General features: G+C 43.5%; 1 protein-coding gene across 1 annotated transcript in view; it reads left to right on the top strand.

Moving 5' to 3' along the window:
* The window catches only part of rel (REL proto-oncogene, NF-kB subunit), a 27,774-nt gene extending 5,915 nt beyond the window's left edge, over positions 1 to 21,859 (top strand). Inside the window, exons 4-10 of the mRNA XM_090217711.1 lie at positions 5,368 to 5,516; positions 6,810 to 6,901; positions 15,521 to 15,661; positions 16,599 to 16,703; positions 17,172 to 17,387; positions 17,545 to 17,688; positions 18,905 to 21,859. Coding sequence (XP_090073837.1) covers positions 5,368 to 5,516; positions 6,810 to 6,901; positions 15,521 to 15,661; positions 16,599 to 16,703; positions 17,172 to 17,387; positions 17,545 to 17,688; positions 18,905 to 19,908 — 1,851 coding nt within the window. The 3' untranslated portion in view covers positions 19,909 to 21,859. The remainder of the gene's footprint in view (positions 1 to 5,367; positions 5,517 to 6,809; positions 6,902 to 15,520; positions 15,662 to 16,598; positions 16,704 to 17,171; positions 17,388 to 17,544; positions 17,689 to 18,904) is intronic.
* The last annotated feature ends 1,455 nt before the right edge of the window (positions 21,860 to 23,314 follow it).

Genomic DNA, 23,314 nt, shown 5'->3' with positions numbered 1-23,314 from the left:
TATTTAGGCAGGTTAGCCTAGCTAAACAGGATGACTACAGACAGCTCTGCAGCTTACTTAGGCAGGTTAGCCTAGCTAAACAGGATGACTACAGACAGCTCTGCAGTATATTTAGACAGGTTAGCCTAGCTAAACAGGATGACTACAGACAGCTCTGCAGTATATTTAGACAGGTTAGCCTAGCTAAACAGGATGACTACAGACAGCTCTGCAGTATATTTAGGCAGGCTAGCATAGCTAAACAGGATGACGACAGTACAGTATGGAGAGAACATAACATTAGATGGCCTGGCTGACACTGTTACTGCCTGAGATGAGATGATGACTAATACTACAGTATATCCATCTCAACACTAATACTACAGTATATCCATCTCAACACTAATACTACAGTATATCCATCTCAACACTAATACCACAGTATATCCATCTCAGCACTAATACTACAGTATATCCATCTCAACACTAATACTACAGTATATCCATCTCAACACTAATATTACAGTATATCCATCTCAACACTAATACTACAGTATATCCACCTCAGCACTAATACTACAGTATATCCATCTCAGCACTAATACTACAGTATATCCATCTCAACTATTAATACATACTACAGTATATCCACCTCAACACTAATACTACAGTACCAGTATATCCATCTCAACACTAATACTACAGTATATCCATCTCAACACTAATACTACAGTATATCCATCTCAGCACTAATACTACAGTATATCCATCTCAACACTAATACATACTACAGTATATCCACCTCAACACTAATACTACAGTATATCCATCTCAACACTAATACTACAGTATATCCATCTCAACACTAATACATACTACAGTATATCCACCTCAACACTAATACTACAGTACCAGTATATCCATCTCAACACTAATACTACAGTATATCCATCTCAACACTAATACTACAGTATATCCATCTCAACACTAATACTACAGTATATCCATCTCAACACTAATACTACAGTATATCCACCTCAACACTAATACTACAGTATATCCATCTCAACACTAATACTACAGTATATCCACCTCAACACTAATACTACAGTATATCCATCTCAACACTAATACTACAGTATATCCATCTCAACACTAATACTACAGTATATCCACCTCAACACTAATACATACTACAGTATATCCACCTCAGCACTAATACTACAGTATATCCATCTCAACACTAATACCACAGTATATCCATCTCAACACTAATACTACAGTATATCCATCTCAACACTAATACTACAGTATATCCATCTCAACACTAATACATACTACAGTATATCCACCTCAGCACTAATACTACAGTATATCCACCTCAACACTAATACTACAGTATATCCATCTCAACACTAATACTACAGTATATCCACCTCAGCACTAATACTACAGTATATCCATCTCAACACTAATACTACAGTATATCCATCTCAACACTAATACATACTACAGTATATCCATCTCAACACTAATACTACAGTATATCCATCTCAGCACTAATACTACAGTATATCCATCTCAACACTAATACATACTACAGTATATCCACCTCAACACTAATACTACAGTATATCCACCTCAACACTAATACTACAGTATATCCATCTCAACACTAATACTACAGTATATCCACCTCAACACTAATACTACAGTATATCCACCTCAACACTAATACTACAGTATATCCACCTCAACACTAATACTACAGTATATCCACCTCAACACTAATACTACAGTATATCCATCTCAACACTAATACTACAGTATATCCACCTCAACACTAATACTACAGTATATCCATCTCAACACTAATACTACAGTATATCCATCTCGACACTAATACTACAGTATGTCCACCTCAACACTAATACTACAGTATATCCACCTCAACACTAATACATACTACAGTATATCCACCTCAACACTAATACTACAGTATATCCATCTCAACACTAATACTACAGGAAATCCACCTCAGCATTAATACTACAGTATATCCATCTCAACACTAATACTACAGTATATCCATCTCAACACTAATACTACAGGAAATCCACCTCAGCATTAATACTACAGTATATCCATCTCAACACTAATACTACAGTATATCCATCTCAACACTAATACTACAGTATATCCATCTCAACACTAATACCACAGTATATCCATCTCAACACTAATACTACAGTATATCCATCTCAGCACTAATACTACAGTATATCCACCTCAGCATTAATACTACAGTATATCCATCTCGACACTAATACCACAGTATATCCATCTCAACACTAATACTACAGTATATCCATCTCAGCACTAATACTACAGTATATCCATCTCAACACTAATACTACAGTATATCCATCTCAACACTAATACTACAGTATATCCACCTCAACACTAATACTACAGTATATCCATCTCAACACTAATACTACAGTATATCCATCTCAACACTAATACTACAGTATATCCATCTCAACACTAATACTACAGTACCAGTATATCCATCTCAACACTAATACTACAGTATATCCATCTCAACACTAATACTACAGTATATCCATCTCAACACTAATACTACAGTATATCCATCTCAACACTAATACTACAGTATATCCATCTCAACACTAATACTACAGTATATCCATCTCAACACTAATACTACAGTACCAGTATATCCATCTCAACACTAATACCACAGTATATCCATCTCAACACTAATACTACAGTATATCCATCTCAACACTAATACTACAGTATATCCATCTCAACACTAATACCACAGTATATCCATCTCAACACTAATACTACAGTATATCCATCTCAACACTAATACTACAGTATATCCATCTCAACACTAATACTACAGTATATCCATCTCAACACTAATACTACAGTATATCCATCTCAACACTAATACTACAGTATATCCATCTCAACACTAATACTACAGTATATCCACCTCAACACTAATACTACAGTATATCCATCTCAACACTAATACTACAGTATATCCATCTCGACACTAATACTACAGTATGTCCACCTCAACACTAATACTACAGTATATCCACCTCAACACTAATACATACTACAGTATATCCACCTCAACACTAATACTACAGTATATCCATCTCAACACTAATACTACAGGAAATCCACCTCAGCATTAATACTACAGTATATCCATCTCAACACTAATACTACAGTATATCCATCTCAACACTAATACTACAGGAAATCCACCTCAGCATTAATACTACAGTATATCCATCTCAACACTAATACTACAGTATATCCATCTCAACACTAATACTACAGTATATCCATCTCAACACTAATACTACAGGAAATCCACCTCAGCATTAATACTACAGTATATCCATCTCGACACTAATACTACAGTATGTCCACCTCAACACTAATACTACAGTATATCCACCTCAACACTAATACATACTACAGTATATCCACCTCAACACTAATACTACAGTATATCCATCTCAACACTAATACTACAGTATATCCACCTCAACACTAATACTACAGTATATCCATCTCAACACTAATACATACTACAGTATATCCACCTCAACACTAATACTACAGTATATCCATCTCAACACTAATACTACAGTATATCCATCTCAACACTAATACTACAGTGTATCCACCTCAGCACTAATACTACAGTATATCCATCTCAACACTAATACTACAGTATATCCACCTCAACACTAATACTACAGTATATCCATCTCAACACTAATACTACAGTATATCCATCTCAACACTAATACTACAGTATATCCATCTCAACACTAATACTACAGTATATCCATCTCAACACTTATACTACAGTATATCCATCTCAACACTAATACTACAGTATATCCATCTCAGCACTAATACTACAGTACCAGTGTATCCACCTCAGCACTAATACTACAGTATATCCATCTCAGCACTAATACTACAGTACCAGTGTATCCACCTCAGCACTAATACTACAGTATATCCATCTCAGCACTAATACTACAGTGTATCCACCTCAGCACTAATACTACAGTATATCCACCTCAGCATTAATACTACAGTATATCCACCTCAGCATTAATACTACAGTATATCCACCTCAGCACTAATACTACAGTATATCCACCTCAGCATTAATACTACAGTATATCCACCTCAGCACTAATACTACAGTATATACACTAGTGTATCATAATACGCTAACCCTGAGGAGTATATACAGGACCATATCCTAGTCACTAGTGTACTGCAGTATTCGAGCCAGCATTTGTCGCTAAATCCAGTCCTCTCTGACCCCATGAGCAGGTATCTCTGTTTTGAATAGTTTCTACTCTCTCTGCCCATCCGAACACATAGCCACTCCTTCCTGCTCCAGCCCTGTGAAAACCACTCACAGACAGCTGTGATGAAATGATAAAGAGATTTAATGATTAGTGATGTCATTACTAGTATTCTAGACTCTCTGGTCTACTAACAACTTTCTGCTGTTTTCACTGATGTTGTCCATGTTATTGATTCCTCTCCTCTTCTCCTCTCATCTCCTCTCTTCTTCTCTCTTCTCTTCTCCTCTCATATCTTCTCCTCTGTTCTCCTCTCATCTCTTCTCCTCTGTTCTCCTCTCCCCTCTCTTCTCTTCTGTTATCTTATCTCCTCTTATCTTCTCTCTTCTCCTCTCTCCACTTCTCTTCTCTTATATTCTCCTCTTCTATCTTCTCATCTCTTCTCATCTCCGCTCTTCTCCGCTCTTCTCTCTTCTCTTCTCCTCTCTTCTCTTCTCCTCTCTCCACTTCTCCTCTTCTCTTCTCCTCTCTTCTCTTCTCCTCTTCTCCTCTCTTCTCCTCTCTCTCTCCACTTCCCCTCTTCTCTTCTTCTCTCTTCTCCTCTCTCTTCCCTTCTCCACTTCTCCTCTTCTCCTCTCTCTCTCTTCTCCTCTCTCCACTTCCCCTCTTCTCTTCTCCTCTCTTCTCCTCTCTCTTTTCTTCTCCAATTCTCCTCTCTTCTCCTCTCTCTCTCTTTTCCTCTCTTCTCTCTCTCCTCCTCTCTTCTCCTCTCTCTCCACTTCTCCTCTCTCTCTTCTCCTCTCTCCACTTCTTCTCCTCTTCTCCTCTTCTCCCGTCTCCTCTCTCTCCTCTCTTCTCCTCTCTCTTCTCTTCTCTATGTTCCTCTTTTATTAGTGTGTTTATCCTTTATTAAACCCGGTAAGTAATCTCTTTTACAATAACGACCTGAACGCCCTGTATTCACTTCCTTCTTTAAATGTTTACCCCTCCTCTCTTTCCCCATCAGATTCTGAACTACTGTGGGAAGGGCAAAGTGCGCGTTTCCCTGGTAACCAAGAACGAGCCCTTTAGGCCCCACCCACATGACTTGGTGGGCAAGGACTGCAAGGAGGGATTCTACGAAGCTGAGTTTGGCCCAGAGCGCAAGGTCTTCGCGTGAGTCACCCTTCATCACTTTACCCCATCGTCATCATCCACTTGAGTTTATCTCACACACACGGTTACCATTATCCTCACCATCATCATCATTATAATAAACACAGTCACCACCATCATCATTATTTTCCACTTTTAGTCACCATCACTATCACTATCATCATCACCATCATCATCATCACCATCATCATCACCACCATCATCATCACCACCATCATCATTATTTTCCACTTTTAGTCACCATCACTATCACTATCATCATCACCACCATCATCATCATTATAATAAACACAGTCACCACCATCATCATTATTTTCCACTTTTAGTCACCATCACTATCACTATCATCATCACCATCATCATCATCACCATCATCATCACCACCATCATCATCACCACCATCATCATTATTTTCCACTTTTAGTCACCATCACTATCACTATCATCATCACCACCATCATCATCATTATAATAAACACAGTCACCACCATCATCATTATTTTCCACTTTTAGTCACCATCACTATCACTATCATCATCACCATCATCATCATCACCATCATCATCACCACCATCATCATCACCACCATCATCATTATTTTCCACTTTTAGTCACCATCACTATCACTATCATCATCACCACCATCATCATCATTATAATAAACACAGTCACCACCATCATCATTATTTTCCACTTTTAGTCACCATCACTATCACTATCATCATCACCACCATCATCATCATTATAATAAACACAGTCACCACCATCATCATTATTTTCCACTTTTAGTCACCATCACTATCACTATCATCACCATCATCATCATCATCATCACCATCATCATCACCATCATCATCATTATTTTCCACTTTTAGTCACCATCACCATCACTATCACTATCATCATCATCATCATCACCATCATCATCATCATCATCATCACCATCATCATCACCATCATCATCATCCTTTTCACTGTCATTTGCATCACCACCCCCTTGTCAAGGGCAGAGTCATGTTGTGGGAGTTCCTCCAGTTGTTTTGCATGTGATGATGTGATCACACACGCACACGCACACACACAGGCACGCATGCACACGCACACACGCACACACACACACACACACTGGTCCAAATGGATGGCACCTCACTTTGCAAAACCACAGTGCTGAGGGAATTCCCCAGATAATATCACTTTGTCTATGTATCTGTGTAACCGCTTGGGTTATACATGGAGACCATTTTATGCCCCAGGACCCTGAGTTTCTGACTTCCCTATGCTTCGTATCCACAGCTTCCAGAATCTGGGTATCCAGTGTGTGAGGAGGAGAGAGGTAAAGGACTCCATCGTGCAGAGGATGACCAGAGGGATCAACCCATTCAATGGTGGGTTTCTCTCTCAGCTACAGTCTCTCAGGCTTTTCTCCTCCCCCCCCTCTCTTCCTCTCTCTCTCCCCCCTCTCTTCCTCTCTCTCTCCCCCCTCTTCCGCTCTCTCTTCCCCCCTCTCTTCCTCTCTCTCCCCCTCTCTTCCTCTCTCCTCCCCTCTCTTCCTCTCTTCCTCTCTCTCTCCCCCCTCTTCCTCTCTCTCTCCCCCCTCTCTTCCTCTCTCTCCTCCCCTCTCTTCCTCTCTTCCTCTCTCTCTCCCCCCTCTTCCTCTCTCTCTCCCCCCTCTTCCTCTCTCTCTCCCCCCTCTCTTCCTCTCTCCCCCCCCCTCTCTTCCTCTCTCTCCCCCCTCTCTTCCCTCTTCCTCTCTCTCTCCCCCCCTCTCTTCCCCCCTCTCTTTCTCTCTCTCTCCCCCCTCTTCCTCTCTCTCTCCCCCCTCTCTTCCTCTCTCTCCCCCCTCTCTTCCTCTCTCTCCTCCCCTCTCTTCCTCTCTCTCCTCCCCTCTCTTCCTCTCTCTCTCCCCCCTCTTCCTCTCTCTCTCCCCCTCTCTTCCTCTCTCTCCCCCCCTCTCTTCCTCTCTCCCCCCCTCTCTTCCTCTCTCTCTTCCCCCTCTCTTCCTCTCTCTCGCCCCCCTCTCTTCCTCTCTCTCTCCCCCCTCTCTTCCCCCCTCTCTTCCTCTCTCTCCCCCCTCTCTTCCTCTCTCTCCCCCCTCTCTTCCTCTCTCTCCCCCCCTCTCTTCCTCTCCCCCCCCCTTCTTTCACATTTACTTTCTGACATATTCATTTAGAGTGAGAAGTAGATATATATACATGGGCTACTGCTGTCCTAACCACAAGTAGACGGAGATAGATCTGTCAATTTCCTCCTAGAACTTCTATCCCCGGGTCTCTGCAGCAAAGTGTCGTTGTTGTCTCCATTACAAGACAAGAGCTAACCTGCTTCCCCATTTTCATAACACACAGTTGTAGTGCTGGATGCCACGTGAGAGAGGGGAATGTGTGTGTGTGTGTGTGTGCGTGTGGGTGCGTGTGTGTGTGTGTGTGTGTGTTTGTGCTGAAGGTGTGCAGCCTCTGATAACATTGAAAACATGAAGTACTGCCATACAAGCCATTGTTCTGATTGGACAGTACTACCATACAAGCCATTGTACTGATTGGGCAGTACTACCATACAAGCCATTGTACTGATTGGGCAGTACTACCATACAAGCCATTGTTCTGATTGGGCAGTACTACCATACAAGCCATTGTTCTGATTGGGCAGTACTACCATACAAGCCATTGTACTGATTGGACAGTACTACCATACAAGCCATTGTACTGATTGGGCAGTACTACCGTACAAGCCATTGTTCTGATTGGGCAGTACTACTATACAAGCCATTGTAATGGTATATAGATACCGTCCTGTAGGTTTTCTGTCCAGCCCTGTTCCTGGAGAGATACCTCCAGGTTCTCTAGATTAGGGTTGGAGTTATAACCTACTGGACAGTAGCTCTCCAAGAACAGGGTTGGAGTTATAACCTACTGTACAGTAACTCTCCAAGAACAGGGTTGGAGTTTAAACCTACTGGACAGTATCTCTCCAGGAACAGAGTTGGAGTTATAACCTACTGGACAGTAACTCTCCAGGAACAGGGTTGGTGTTATAACCTACTGGACAGTATCTCTCCAGGAACAGGGTTGGAGTTATAATCTACTGGACAGTAATTCTCCAGAAACAGGGTTGGAGTTTAAACCTACTGGACAGTATCTCTCCAGGAACAGGGTTGGAGTTATAACCTACTGGACAGTAATTCTCCAGAAACAGGGTTGGAGTTATAACCTACTGGACAGTAACTCTCCAGGAACAGGGTTGTAATTTAAACCTACAGGATGTTAGCTCTCCCGGAACAGGGTTGGAATTTAAACCTACAGGATGTTAGCTCTCCCGGAACAGGGTTGGAGTGCTATTTGTCAATAGCAAATGAAGAAATCTGGTCACCGTTTGGCCATACAGAACTTGTGTGTTGTTAAACGGAAGTAGGAGTCATTATTCATCGATGTGAATAACACACAGCAGTTCTGTTACTAAACTTTGTACCAATTCTGTTACACCACTTCCTCTCAACTCCCCTCGACTGTTTTACCTCATCATGTCCGCTACTCTTTACGGCTCGACGGTCTAAACAAAACGGCGGTAACAACATGTATATCTAGACTGAGATTGAGATTGTTCTTCTCAAATGTAGCATCGTGAATAGCCCTGTTTATCTGGCCCTTATGGATCCATGTGAAACAACTTTGTTGTGTGGTTTCAAAAAAGGAGAAATGAAACACGTAAATAAATCCTGGGATGGAGACAGACAACAGGTTTTTACAGACAACACACTTGGCAGGGTTTGAGTTTGGAGGAATTTGATTGGAATTGAGAAAACAAGAGCACCTTGTAGAGCATAAGGGTCCAACTCATTCCACGGAGGGACTAGTGTCTGCGGGTTTTTTGGTTTTTCCTTTCAATTAAGACCTTGACAACCAGGTGAGTGAAGCTCCTTACTAATCAGTGACCTAAATTCACCAATCAAGTACAAGGGAGGAGAGAAAACCCACAGACACTCAGCCCTCCGTGGAATGTGTTTGACACCTGCAGTGTAGAATAACTAGAGTTTCCAGTCCAGGTCGTTGTTTCCGTGGTGACAGTCGGTGGCGAGTTGTCGCGGCGATGGTCGAATGGCAAGGCAAGAGAAGAACATTTCACTTCTGCAGTGAAACACAGCTGCTTCCTGTACAGGCAGAGATACAGACAGACACACACACACACACACACACACACACACACACACACACAGCCCCCCTTCCGTTTAAGTATACAGACCACTAGGTCTGCTTCTACATGGGAAAATGGCTGACATCATTTAAAAAAATGGAATTCCATTTTATTCATTTTTTGTTCCTGTGAGCTCAATGCGCAGTTTCCTTTAAAGATAAATCAGATCCAGCCTGAACTGTGTGATGTAGTAGGGAGTTGTAGTTTCTCTTAAAGATAAATCAGATCCAGCCCGAACTGTTCGATGTAGTAGGGAGTTGTAGTTTCCCTTAAAGATAAATCAGATCCAGCCTGAACTGTGTGATGTAGTAGGGAGTTGTAGTTTCTCTTAAAGATAAATCAGATCCAGCCTGAACTGTGTGATGTAGTAGGGAGTTGTAGTTTCCTTTAAAGATAAATCAGATCCAGCCTGAACTGTGTGATGTAGTAGGGAGTTGTAGTTTCCCTTAAAGATAAATCAGATCCAGCCTGAACTGTGTGATGTAGTAGGGAGTTGTAGTTTCCCTTAAAGATAAATCAGATCCAGCCTGAACTGTGTGATGTAGTAGGGAGTTGTAGTTTCTCTTAAAGATAAATCAGATCCAGCCCGAACTGTTCGATGTAGTAGGGAGTTGTAGTTTCCCTTAAAGATAAATCAGATCCAGCCTGAACTGTACGATGTAGTAGGGAGTTGTAGTTTCTCTAAAGATAAATCAGATCCAGCCTGAACTGTGTGATTTAGTAGGGAGTTGTAGTTTCTCTAAAGATAAATCAGATCCAGCCCGAACTGTACGATGTAGTAGGGAGTTGTAGTTTCTCTTAAAGATAAATCAGATCCAGCCTGAACTGTGTGATGTTGTAGTTTTTCTAAAGATAAATCAGATCCAGCCTGAACTGTGTGATGTAGTAGGGAGTTGTAGTTTCCAACAGGCCAATATTCGACATAGGGTTAATCAATGAATATGAAGGTTGTTTCTAGACAGGTTGGGACGAGGGTTAATCAATGGATTTGAAGGTGGTTTCTAGACAGGTTGGGACGAGGGTTAATCAATGGATTTGAAGGTGGTTTCTAGACAGGTTGGGACGAGGGTTAATCAATGGATATGAAGGTGGTTTCTAGACAGGTTGGGACGAGGGTTAATCAATGGATTTGAAGGTGGTTTCTAGACAGGTTGGGACGAGGGTTAATCAATGGATTTGAAGAGGGTTTCTAGACAGGTTGGGACGAGGGTTAATCAATGGATTTGAAGGTGGTTTCTAGACAGGTTGGGACGAGGGTTAATCAATGGATATGAAGGTGGTTTCTAGACAGGTTGGGACGAGGGTTAATCAATGGATATGAATGTGGTTTCTAGACAGGTTGGGACGAGGGTTAATCAATGGATTTGAAGGTGGTTTCTAGACAGGTTGGGACGAGGGTTAATCAATGGATATGAAGGTGGTTTCTAGACAGGTTGGGACGAGGGTTAATCAATGGATTTGAAGAGGGTTTCTAGACAGGTTGGGACGAGGGTTAATCAATGGATATGAAGGTGGTTTCTAGACAGGTTGGGACGAGGGTTAATCAATGGATTTGAAGGTGGTTTCTAGACAGGTTGGGACGAGGGTTAATCAATGGATTTGAAGGTGGTTTCTAGACAGGTTGGGACGAGGGTTAATCAATGGATTTGAAGGTGGTTTCTAGACAGGTTGGGACGAGGGTTAATCAATGGATTTGAAGGTGGTTTCTAGACAGGTTGGGACGAGGGTTAATCAATGGATATGAAGGTGGTTTCTAGACAGGTTGGGACGAGGGTTAATCAATGGATATGAAGGTGGTTTCTAGACAGGTTGGGACGAGGGTTAATCAATGGATTTGAAGGTGGTTTCTAGACAGGTTGGGACGAGGGTTAATCAATGGATTTGAAGGTGGTTTCTTGACAACCAAAGAGATTATTCATAAGGGGGACAAGATTCAGCTTCCCGGTCTCAGTCCCGCTCAGCCTTTTACATTCTCAACCCTCCACCTACTTAACCTCTCTTGATCTGTGGCTGTCTCTCTCTCTCTCTCTCTCTCTCTCTTTCACACACACACACACACACACACACACACACACACACACACACACACACACACACACACACACACACCTGCCACTCTGCCTCCCCCTCTCTCACCCTTCCTCATTCTCACAGTACCTACCTACAGTACCAGCTAATCAACCCAGCTCCAAACCCAGACTTCTCTAGATGTCTGCCTGTCTGTCTGCCTGCCTGCGTGCCTGCCTGCCTGCCTGCCTGCCTGCCTGCCTGTCTGTTTGCCTGCCTGCCTGCCTGTCTGTTTGTCTGTCTGTCTGTCTGTCTGTCTGCCTGCCTGCCTATCTGTCTGCTTGTCTATCTGTCTGTCTGTCAGTCTGCCTGTCTGTCCGTCTGCCTGCCTGTCTTTCTGTCCGTATGTCTGTCTGCCTGCCTGCCGATCTGTCTGCTTGCCTATCTGTCTGTCTGTCTGTCTGTCCGCCTGTGCGTCTGTCTGCATGTCTGTCTGCCTGTCTGTCTGTCAGCCTGTCTGCCTATCGGTGTCTGGCCGGCACACACACACACAAGTGTGAGAACGTCTATTTCCACTTCTATTAGAGGTGCTGATGTCTGCCACCCTCTCAGCTTGCCTGTTGGACTTCAAGTCATACACAGTTTAATGCATACAGTAGTGGACCCTATCTCCTTCCCCTTGCTCTGTCTGGTCATTGTGGTTTTACCAGGGCTGCTGTCTACGTCAATTCTCCTCTCTCCTCTCTCCCCCTCTCTCTTTCAAGTCAGAAGTCGTCATTGGTGCCCCGACAGTCTTGTTTCTTAAGTCTGCATTACCCACACCCACACACAGACATACACACTTATACACACACTGATATTTCCACCTGCGGTGACATCACTAGGCGTCACAATGGTGATGCTGTAGGAGGGATAACCTCTAGAGAGAACCCAGAGAGAGAGAACCCAGAGAGAGAGAGAGTGGGAGAGAACCAAGAGGGAGAGAACCCAGAGAGAGAGAAAGAGAACCCAGAGAGAGAAAGAGAACCCAGAGAGAGAGAGAGAACCCAGAGAGAGAGAACATAGAGAGAACCCAGAGAGAGAGAAAGAGAACCCAGAGAGAGAGAGAACAAAGCTGTGAATGATCTGAGAGACAAGGCAAGAAGGGCATTCTACGCCATCAAAAGGAATATAAATTTCAACATACCAATTAGGATCTGGCTAAAAATACTTATATCAGTTATGGAACCCATTGCCCTTTATGGTTGTGAGGTCTGGGGTCCGCTCACCAACCAAGAATTATCAAAATGGGACAAACACCAAATTAAGACTCTGCATGCAGAACTCTGCAAAAATATCCTCAGTGTACAACGTAAAACACCAAATAATGCATGCAGAGCAGAATTAGGCCGATACACACTAATTATCAAAATCCAGAAAAGAGCCGTTAAATTCTACAACCACCTAAAAGGAAGCGATTCCCAAACCTTCCATAACAAAGCCATCACCTACAGAGTGATGAACCTGGAGAAGAGTCCCCTAAGCAAGCTGGTCCTGGGGCTCTGTTCACAAACACAAACACACCCCACAGAGCCCCAGGACAGCAGCACAATTAGACCCAATCAAATCATGAGAAAACAAAAAGATAATTACTTGACACATTGGAAAGAATTAACAAAAAAACTGTGCAAACTAGAATGCTATTTGGCCCTAAACAGAGAGTACACAGCGGCAGAATACCTGACCACTGTGACTGACCCAAACTTAAGGAAAGCTTTGACTATGTACAGACTCAGTGAGCATAGCCTTGCTATTGAGAATGGCCGCTGTAGGCAGATCCGGCTCTCAAGAGAAGACAGGCTATGTGCTCACTGCCCACAAAATGAGGTGGAAACTAAGCTGCACTTCCTATCCTCCTGCCAAATGTATGACCATATTAGAGACACATATTTTTCTCAGATTCCACAAAGAATATGAAAACCCAATTTTGATAAACTCCCATATCTACTGGGTGAAATACCACAGTGTGCCATCACAGCAGCAAGATGTGTGACCTGTTGCCACAAGAAAAGGGCAACCAGTGAAGAACAAACACCATTGTAAATACAACCCACGAGAGAGAGAGAGAGGGGGGCAGAGAGAGATAGAGATAGAGAGGGGGGCATAGAGAGAGAGAGCTAGAGAGACAGAAAGAGAAAGAGAGAGGCAGAAAGAGAGAAAGTGTGGGCTGATATGAAACATGGTCACCGTACGTGTGTGTGGGGGTGTGACACTTTTGGGCTGTCAAAACCGTTAATGCATGTGTATATGTATGTGTGTGTGTGTGTGTGGGGGGGAGACCTATATCTCTGTGTGTGGATGAGTAGGTCTAAGAGTCTGTGGGTTGTATCTGTGACGTTTCTAACCACCCTATCTAAGCACTACCTGTGTGTGAGGCTGGGGGAACCTCCCACGTGCCCCATGTCAGAGCCCAAACACTCTGCTACTATGGACTACAGAGAAGATGTTAAGGGTAGATGTCTTGTAAGATACGCTCCAACGCACTACTGCACATCTCTCACTCACTCTCTCTCTCTCACTCTCTCACTCACTCCCTCCCTCTCTCTCACTCTCTCCCTCGCTCTCTCTCTCTCCCCCTCTCTCACTCTCTCACTCACTCACTCCCTCCCTCTCTCTCTCTCACTCTCTCTCTCCCTCTCTCTCTCTCTCCCTCTCTCTCTTTCTCTTTCACACACTCTCTCTCTCTCTGTCTCTCTCTCTCTCAATTCAATTCAATTCAATTCAAGGGCTTTATTGGCATGGGAAACATGTGTTAACATTGCCAAAGCAAGTGAGGTAGATAATATACAAAAGTGAAATAAACAATCAAAATTAACAGTAAACATTACACATACAGAAGTTTCAAAACAATAAAGACATTACAAATGTCAAATTATATATATATATATATACAGTGTTTTAACAATGTACAAATGGTTAAAGGACACAAGATACAATAAATAAGCATAAATATGGGTTGTATTTACAATGGTGTTTGTTCTTCACTGGTTGCCCTTTTCTCGTGGCAACAGCTCACAAATCTTGCTGCTGTGATGGCACACTGTGGAATTTCACCCAGTAGATATGGGAGTTTATCAAAATTGGATTTGTTTTCGAATTCTTTGTGGATCTGTGTAATCTGAGGGAAATATGTCTCTCTAATATGGTCATACATTGGGCAGGAGGTTAGGAAGTGCAGCTCAGTTTCCACCTCATTTTGTGGGCAGTGAGCACATAGCCTGTCTTCTCTTGAGAGCCATGTCTGCCTACGGCGGCCTTTCTCAATAGCAAGGCTATGCTCACTAAGTCTGTACATAGTCAAAGCTTTCCTTAAGTTTGGGTCAGTCACAGTGGTCAGCTATTCTGCCACTGTGTACTCTCTGTTTAGGGCCGCACACTCTCGCTCTCACTCTCTCTCTCTCTCTCTCTCTCTCTCTTTCTCTCTCTCTCCCCCCTCCCTCTCTCTTCCCCTCTCTCTCTCCCTCCCTCTCTCTTTCCCTCTCTCTCTCTTTCATGCCCTACCGCTCTCTCTTAGATCTCTGTGCAGCCCAGTCTCCCTTTCCTTCTCTGTCTATCGTATTTTAACTTTTTTGAAAAGAGATGATGTTTCTCTTTCCTATTGTGGCCAATAGTGTTTCAACTACGTGGAAACGAGTAGCCTGTTTACTACTCACGTATTCAACCACTGAACAAGGTCATGTGTGTGTGCGCGTGTGTGTGTGTGTGTGTGTGTGTGCATGTATATTTACTTGACGTTTGATTGGCTGACTGACTGATTGATGTCCCCACAGTGCCACGGGAGCAGCTGTTACAGACCGAGGAGTACGACCTGAACGTGGTGCGACTCTGTCTGCAGGTGTTCCTACAGGACGACAGCGGACACTACAACCGCGCGCTCAACCCCATTGTCACAAACCCCATCTATGACAACAGTGAGTATAGCTAGGCTATCACTAGCTAGCCTTGACGTTCAATAGTCAGGCTTACACTAGCACAAACCTCATCTATGACAACAGTGAGTAGATCTAGGCTATCACTAGCTGGCCTTGACAGTGAATAGCCAGACTAACACTAGCACAAGCCCATCTACGACAACAGTGAGTATAGCTATGCTAATGCTAGCTAGCTAAAATAACTCCATATACGATAACCGTAAAATAGCCAGGCTAATGCTAGCACCAACGCTAGCCAGGCTAATGCTCGCTAGCACCACCCCCATCTACAGCAACAGAGAGTATCCAGTAGCTAGGCTAACCCTAGCTTGCTTACAGACCTCTATATACATTACCAGTGAGCGCTGTAGCCAGGCTAGCACTAGCTAGGACTAAACCTAGCCGGGCTAAAGCTAGCTAGCACCAACCTCATCTAAGACAACAGTGAGTAGAACCAACCAAACCAGTGACTACTACGCTAATGCTATCTTATGACGACCTGGCTACATTCTCTGTCTGACATTGCACCCCTTCTGTTTATAGACAAAGAGGAAGCAAGCAGACCACAAACTCAACATTAACATGAATGTTTTAAGCAGCACTGTTGCCGTTGTTCACTGTTGCCGTGGTTCACTTCCTCATATGAAAGCATGCATGTGATTCTCTATCTCGTTAGAGAGCACTCCAAAATAACTTAATGCCCGTGTCGTCTGTCCCTAGTGCTCTGGTGTTAAACTGCCTGACTGAAACTGGTGAAAGTTATTCTTTATACCTGACAAGAGTGTAGGGTTAAAGAGATTTCACTCACAATATACATACATGGCATGCTTGCTCACACACACACACACACACACACACACACACACACACACACACACACACACACACACACCGTGTAACCTTTGTCATCTCCTCTCCTGTAACCTTTGTCACCAAGGGGCTCCGAACACGGCTGAGCTGCGTATCTGTCGGGTCAACAGGAACAGTGGCTGTGTGAAGGGAGGAGACGAGATCTTTCTGCTGTGTGATAAAGTCCAGAAAGGTACAGTATTGTCCACAGAGTGTAAAGAAATTGAAAATATGTATTCTCACCTTCCCTTCCATGGATCACAATGTACTGCTATGGGACTCCCGATCACGGGCCGGTTGTGATGCTATATGTGTCTCTTTTCATCCATCCATCCATTCATCCATCCATCCATCCATCATCCATTCATCCATCCATCCATCCATTCATCCATCCATCCATCCATCCATCCATCCATTCATCCATCCATTCATCCATCCAGCCATACATCCATCCATCCATCCATCCATTCATCCATCCAGCCATACATCCATCCATCCATCCATCCATCCATCCATTCATCCATCCATCCATCCATCCATCCATCCATTCATCCATCCATCCAAGCACTTCCTTAGTCATAGTCCTTGTCTCTCCTCTCCTATTCACTCATTCCTTCATCTCCTCATCCCTCCATCCCTCCCATTCCCTGCTCGTGTCCAGATGACATTGAGGTGCGTTTCTTCACTCCTGGCTGGGAGGCTAAGGGCTCCTTCTCCCAGGCTGACGTTCACCGCCAGGTGGCCATCGTCTTTAAGAGCCCGCCCTACTACGACACGTCCATCACCGGCCCGGTCACTGTGCACATGCAGTTACGCCGTCCCACCGACCAGGAAGTCAGCGAGCCCATGGAGTTCAGATATCTACCCGACGACAAGGGTGAGGAAGCCATCTCATTTTTTATATTCATTCTCTCCCTGTTGTAATCATAGTTTACTCATTCATGTTGACTGCGCTATAAATCAGGAACATACCATGTGAATGTTGGTTTCCGCTAGGCTGACACTTTAACATAGTATCTGTGTGTTGGCTACAGATCCCTATGGTTGCCAGGAGAAGAAGAGGAGAAGAGAGCACCTGATGAAAACCTTACCTGGGTTCTTACCTTTAGGTGGAATGAATCCCATGAACAGACCGAAGGCAGTACCACACAGTCCCATGGCCCAGTCCATGAGGAAAGGTAAGAGAACACACACACACACACACACACACACACACACACACACACACACTTAACCAACCCCGACCTAGGCCCAGACACTGATCCTCTTATCTTAAACCACCTGCTACCTCTCTTTATCTGTGTCTGTCTGTGGAATGCACACTCACACACACACACACACACACACATAAAATCTCCCACTGAAATAAACGCACAAAAGTCGTGATATTGATGGAACTTTATTTAACAACCTGGTCTCAGAGCAAAACATATTATATTTTACGAAATCCATGCCATTCTATTTAGCATGATATGTTGCTTTACATTAGGTTACATTACATTGGCCTACCAATGTAATAGCGGTCGTACAATATAATACGAATTGCAGGACGTATAGAATCCTACACCTTGATCACGTTTGACCCGTTTAATATGATGTATTGCATTCGTTTAGTGTTTTTGGGCTCCCGGGTGGTGCAGTGGTCTAAGGCACTGCATCGCTGTGCTAGAGGCATCACTACAGACCCTGGTTCGATCCCGGGCTGTATCACAACCGGCCCGTGATCGGGAGTCCCATAGTGTGGCTCACAATTGGCACAGCATCATCCGGGTAAGGGGAGGGTTTGGCCGGTGTAGGCCATCATTGTAAATAAGAATTTGTTCTTAACTGACTTGCCTCGTTAAATAATATATTTATTTTTTTAAGTATGAGGTTCGACTAGTTTAGTATGATATATTACGTTAAGGTTTGGGTTAGGAGTTAGGTTAAATGGTAAAGGTTAGGGTTAGCGGAAGGGTTAGCTAACATGTTAAGTAGTTGCAAAAGTAGCTAAAAAGAAATAAGTAGTTGCAAAATTGCTAATTAGCTAAAACGCTAAACTTGTCCGTGATGAGATTCGAACTCACAACATTTGAGTCGCTAGCTCCACGTTCACGTTATACATATCACACTAAATAGAGTGGCTTGGATTTTAGGAAAATATTTGACGTTTTTGCTCTGAGACCAGGCTGTATTTAAGCCTCGATGTAGAGATGTATTGTTTTGCTCTGAGACCAGGCTGTATTTAAGCCTTGATGTAGAGATGTATTGTTTTGCTCTGAGACCAGGCTGTATTTAAGCCTCGATGTAGAGATGTATTGTTTTGCTCTGAGACCAGGCTGTATTTAAGCCTTGTTGTAGAGATGTATTTCTATATACACAACAACACTAATCTCCAAACCTCCTCTTTACCAGACATCAACAACATGTACATGAAACAGCCCTCTCCCGCTATGATGCGTCAAACCCCTCCTGCCATGTACAACCACGCCAACCAACATTACCAACAACATAGCCCTCAGCAGCGCACAATGATGACATCCATCAACCAGATGTGGCCCCAACCCAACCCGACTTTGTCCCTGGAGACCATCAGAATTAACCCCTCGAGCACCGGTAGTAACCAGGGTAACGGTATGCAGCAACAGCAGGTGAACCACTGTGTTACCTCTGGGTACCTTCATGGAGGGGAGAGCAGCGGTAGTGGTAGCGGTGGTGGTGGTGGTAACATCCTGCCCCAACTCACCATGGGGGACCTGCAATGTCTGGGTCTGGAGTCCAATCTCCAGGGTCCTTCGGCCAGTCATGCCCTGCCCGGTGGGCCTGATCTCCAGCTCCACCACCAGCAGCCTCACCCCCAGCACCCTCACCAGCGGCAGCACTTCCAACAGCATAGACAGCAGCAGCTCCACCAGAGGAAAGGGCCATCCTTTACCCAGGGCATGGGGAGCCAGGAAGGGCAGATCCAGGGGAGTCAGACCCAGACCCTGGGCCTCCAGGCACCCTGGAGCAGCGGTGGCGAAGTGGGGTCCCTGGGGTTGGGCTTCCTCCTGGATAGCGTGGAGAGTGATGAGATCATCCAGGGCCTGGTGGGAGGAGGGGGCCCTCAGGCCACCTTCCAACTGAAGCAGGAGCCCCTAACTGGGGGACAGGAGGGCCAGATGACCGCCTCTTGTTCCTTCTCCGCCTCGGACGGCCAGCAGCAGCAGTCGTACGCCAACCTCCTTCCCCGGCCTATGAGTAACAGCAACGGCATCACCATGGAGACAGCAAGGCATGAAAGCACCAATAGCAACTCCAACAACATCCAGGCCCTCAAGAACTTACAGAACCCCTTTACCCCAGCCAATGGAATGGGGCAAGAAGGTGCCCATTTTGACTCCTTGGCTGCCTGGGCCTTTTTCACTCCACCACAGTGACTTGGCACATTCTCAGCCTGTGGGAAATGCTTCTGGCAGTCTCAGTGAGCAAATGCTTAGTCATCTTGTCTGTGCAAGAATGTGGTCAGAACTTGTGAACAGACATAGAGATATTTTCAGGGCAAAGGTAACTCAACTGGCTATATGAATATGATATGAATGTACTTTTTTTTTTATATCACTCAATCAGTCTCAGAGTTAGATGAGTTGAGTTCTCTGCCAACAGAAGTAATCAATGCTTTGTGGTTTTAACATGATGAATATGCTTTTGAGGAAAAGGGGGATAAAGGTTAAGATAAACACGTGATAGTATGTTTTTGTTAACACTTTACTTGAAGTGGGCTGTTATAATGGCCTTACTAACCCATACAGAAGCAAGAATGTCATTACACCTTCCATGAAATGACCCCACATCATGTTGTTAGGTTAAAAAGAACACATGGTTCACACCATTCAAACCAATGAGGGTTCGGAACTTTAAAGCCGACGATCTCAGGAGGATCTTTTATCAGATAGAACCTTGTAGTTCTAATGTCCCGATTCAACGGTCTACTGTTCCATGTTCCGTGTTCCGTGTTCCGTGACAGTGTTATGTTACAGTGTAATGTTGGTCATAGAGCCTCCAGAGTGGCCCGGTGGTCTAAGACACTGTTCTAGATGTGCCACTAGAGATCCTGGTTTGAGTCCAGGCTCTGTCGGCAGCCGGCCGCGACCGGGAGACCCATGGGGCGGCGCACAATTGGCCCAGTGTCGTTTGGATTAGGGGAGGGTTTGGCCGGCTGGGATGTCCTTGTCCCATCGCGCTCTAGCGACTCCTGTGGCGGGCCGGGCGCTATGCACGCCGACACGGTCGCCAGGTGACACTTGTGTTTTCTCCGACACATTGGTGCGGCTGTCTTCTGGGTTAAGCGGACATTGTGTCAAGAAGCAGTGCGGCTTGGCTGGGTCGTGTTTAGGAGGACGCACGGCTCTCGACCTTCGCCTCTCCCGAGTCCGTACGGGAGTTGCAGCGATGGGACAAGACTGTAACTACCAATTGGGGAGGAAAAAGAGGTAAAAATACCCAAAAAATCTAAAAACATTTATCAAGGTTGAGCATAAAAAACTGTCATGACCTGTTACGTCAGCTGTTATAACAGCATCATAAAGGTACTATGACAAGTCCACTTTGGGTAAAGTGTTCTATGTCCTGTACATCTACAATAAAGCCAGTTGAGAGTTTAGCGTGTTCAATCTCTACAAATGCTATAGCTCTGAAGAGTGGCGAGGTACTCAGATTCCCTCAAGAGGAAGATTCTGGGAGTGTCCAGTCAGTCACTGTTGGAATACTTCAGAGATGCCTATTTGTTTCCTTGACCTATCCTGTCACTCACTGAGACACAAGTGATAGTATATCTGAAAGCAAGGTGACCACCTTATTACTTCCACCAATCCAATTAATTGAGATCCGTGATGACTTCAGGTGAGGTAGGAAGGAAGAATGCATTTCTACAGTATTTCAACAGGACCAGTGGTAGGTAGCACTGTGGTATTCCCTGGTAATGGCTATGTCATATTAATAATCACGTGTGCTATCTATCCCAGAGTTCTCAGAGCATTGTGATGTAATCAACACTACGGAACATCCCAAATGGCACCCTATTCCCTAGTGCACTATATTAGGGCTCTGATCAAAACTAGTGCACGGCATAGGGGATAAGGTGCACTTTGGCATGCTGCCCGTGGTTCCACATCAAATGCATCAGTTACTTTTCATGTCATAATTTACCCAAATACTGTATGTATGGTTTATAAATACTGTATGCATGGTGTATAAATGTTGATGGGTTTTTGTCTTAAAAAGTTGTTATTATTTTCATGAACAACATTTTGTAAGCTGATGATGTTTCTGTGGTATTTTCCTAAATGTTTTATGAAATAAATTCTTAATAAAAATCTTTATTTTATTCTAGACAAGTTTGCAATTGATTGTATCGAATGGGAAACAACATACTTAGTGCTCATTCCAGTGGACGAAATAATCAGTATTTCATATTTGCCATAATCTCTGAAACAAAAACATTACTTAATTGTGTCAGGCGACATATTATATTAGCATATATGCATATTATATTTGCATATATACATATTATATTTGCATATATACATATATTTGCCCTTGTTCTTGTACCTTTTGAATGACATTTGAGCCTAATAATTTAAAGTGCAACTTCTCCTTTGATCTAAGATATGAAATAGGAAAGATCGTTACATGTCGGCCCTAATGTAACAACGTTGACAGTATCTTTTACCAATAGCAAGATGTTGTCCTCGTGAGTCTGTCCTTTCTGGAGGCCAGACAGCCAATCCCGTAGCTCTACTGTGGTTATATTCATGCTCACTTTTTTTTGTTGTTTACCTTATAAGTTGCCTATTGCATGATTTACAGTAAACCAGTGTTCACCATTCCAGTCTTTGGATGGGGCAATAGTCATCTGTGGTGATGCAATGCCTGATGTTCTGGTAAATGGATACGGTGTTTTTAACCACCCCACTGTCCAAATATCCAGTCATGCTTTTTCAAACACTTCTTTTTCTTCTTCTGCTTTTCTTGGCATGCATCCCAAATGGTACCCTATTCCCCTTGGTAGTGCACTATTTTTGACCAGGGCCCTATAGAGTTGAAGCCTCGTTGGACTCTGGTCAAAAGGAGTACACAGTGGTGGGTAAAGTACCCAGTTGTCATACTTGAGTAATAATAAAGATGCCTTAATAGAAAATGACTCAAGTAAAAGTGAAAGTCACCCAGTAAAATACTACTTGAGTAAAAGTCTAAACAGATTTGCTTTTAAATATACTTAAGTATCAAAAGTAAAAGTATAAATCATTTCAAATTGCTCATATTAAGCAAACCAGACGGCACCATTTTCTTGTTTATTTTTTACATTACGGAAAGGCAGGAACACACTCCAACACTCAGACGTAATTTACAGATAGGCAGGAACACACTCCAACACTCAGACGTAATTTACAGATAGGCAGGAACACACTCCAACACTCAGACGTAATTTACAGATAGGCAGGAACACACTCCAACACTCAGACGTAATTTACAGATAGGCAGGAACACACTCCAACACTCAGACGTAATTTACAGATAGGCAGGAACACACTCCAACACTCAAGACGTAATTTAGAAACAAAGCATTTGTGTTTAGTGAGTCAGATCAGAGGACCGAGGTAAAGACAGTTTTAAGTTGGATATTCAACAGATATTCGCACTTTCAAACCTCAATAGCTTTCAAACCACCTGAGCCACAGACTCCAAATAAGTGTCATGATGTTGGAAAAATTGTGCACAACATTGCACAGGTCTTATTTTCACGATTTGGACATTAAATCACTTTCCAAAGCGAATAAACGTGGA

The sequence above is a fragment of the Oncorhynchus mykiss genome, chromosome 23 (assembly GCF_057628025.1).
Source record: "Oncorhynchus mykiss isolate SJ-2025 chromosome 23, ASM5762802v1, whole genome shotgun sequence".
In the NCBI taxonomy this organism is placed as follows: Eukaryota; Metazoa; Chordata; class Actinopteri; order Salmoniformes; family Salmonidae; genus Oncorhynchus; species Oncorhynchus mykiss.
The sequence above is the reverse complement of the archived record's forward strand: the minus strand, read 5'-3'. Positions and strand labels throughout refer to the sequence as shown.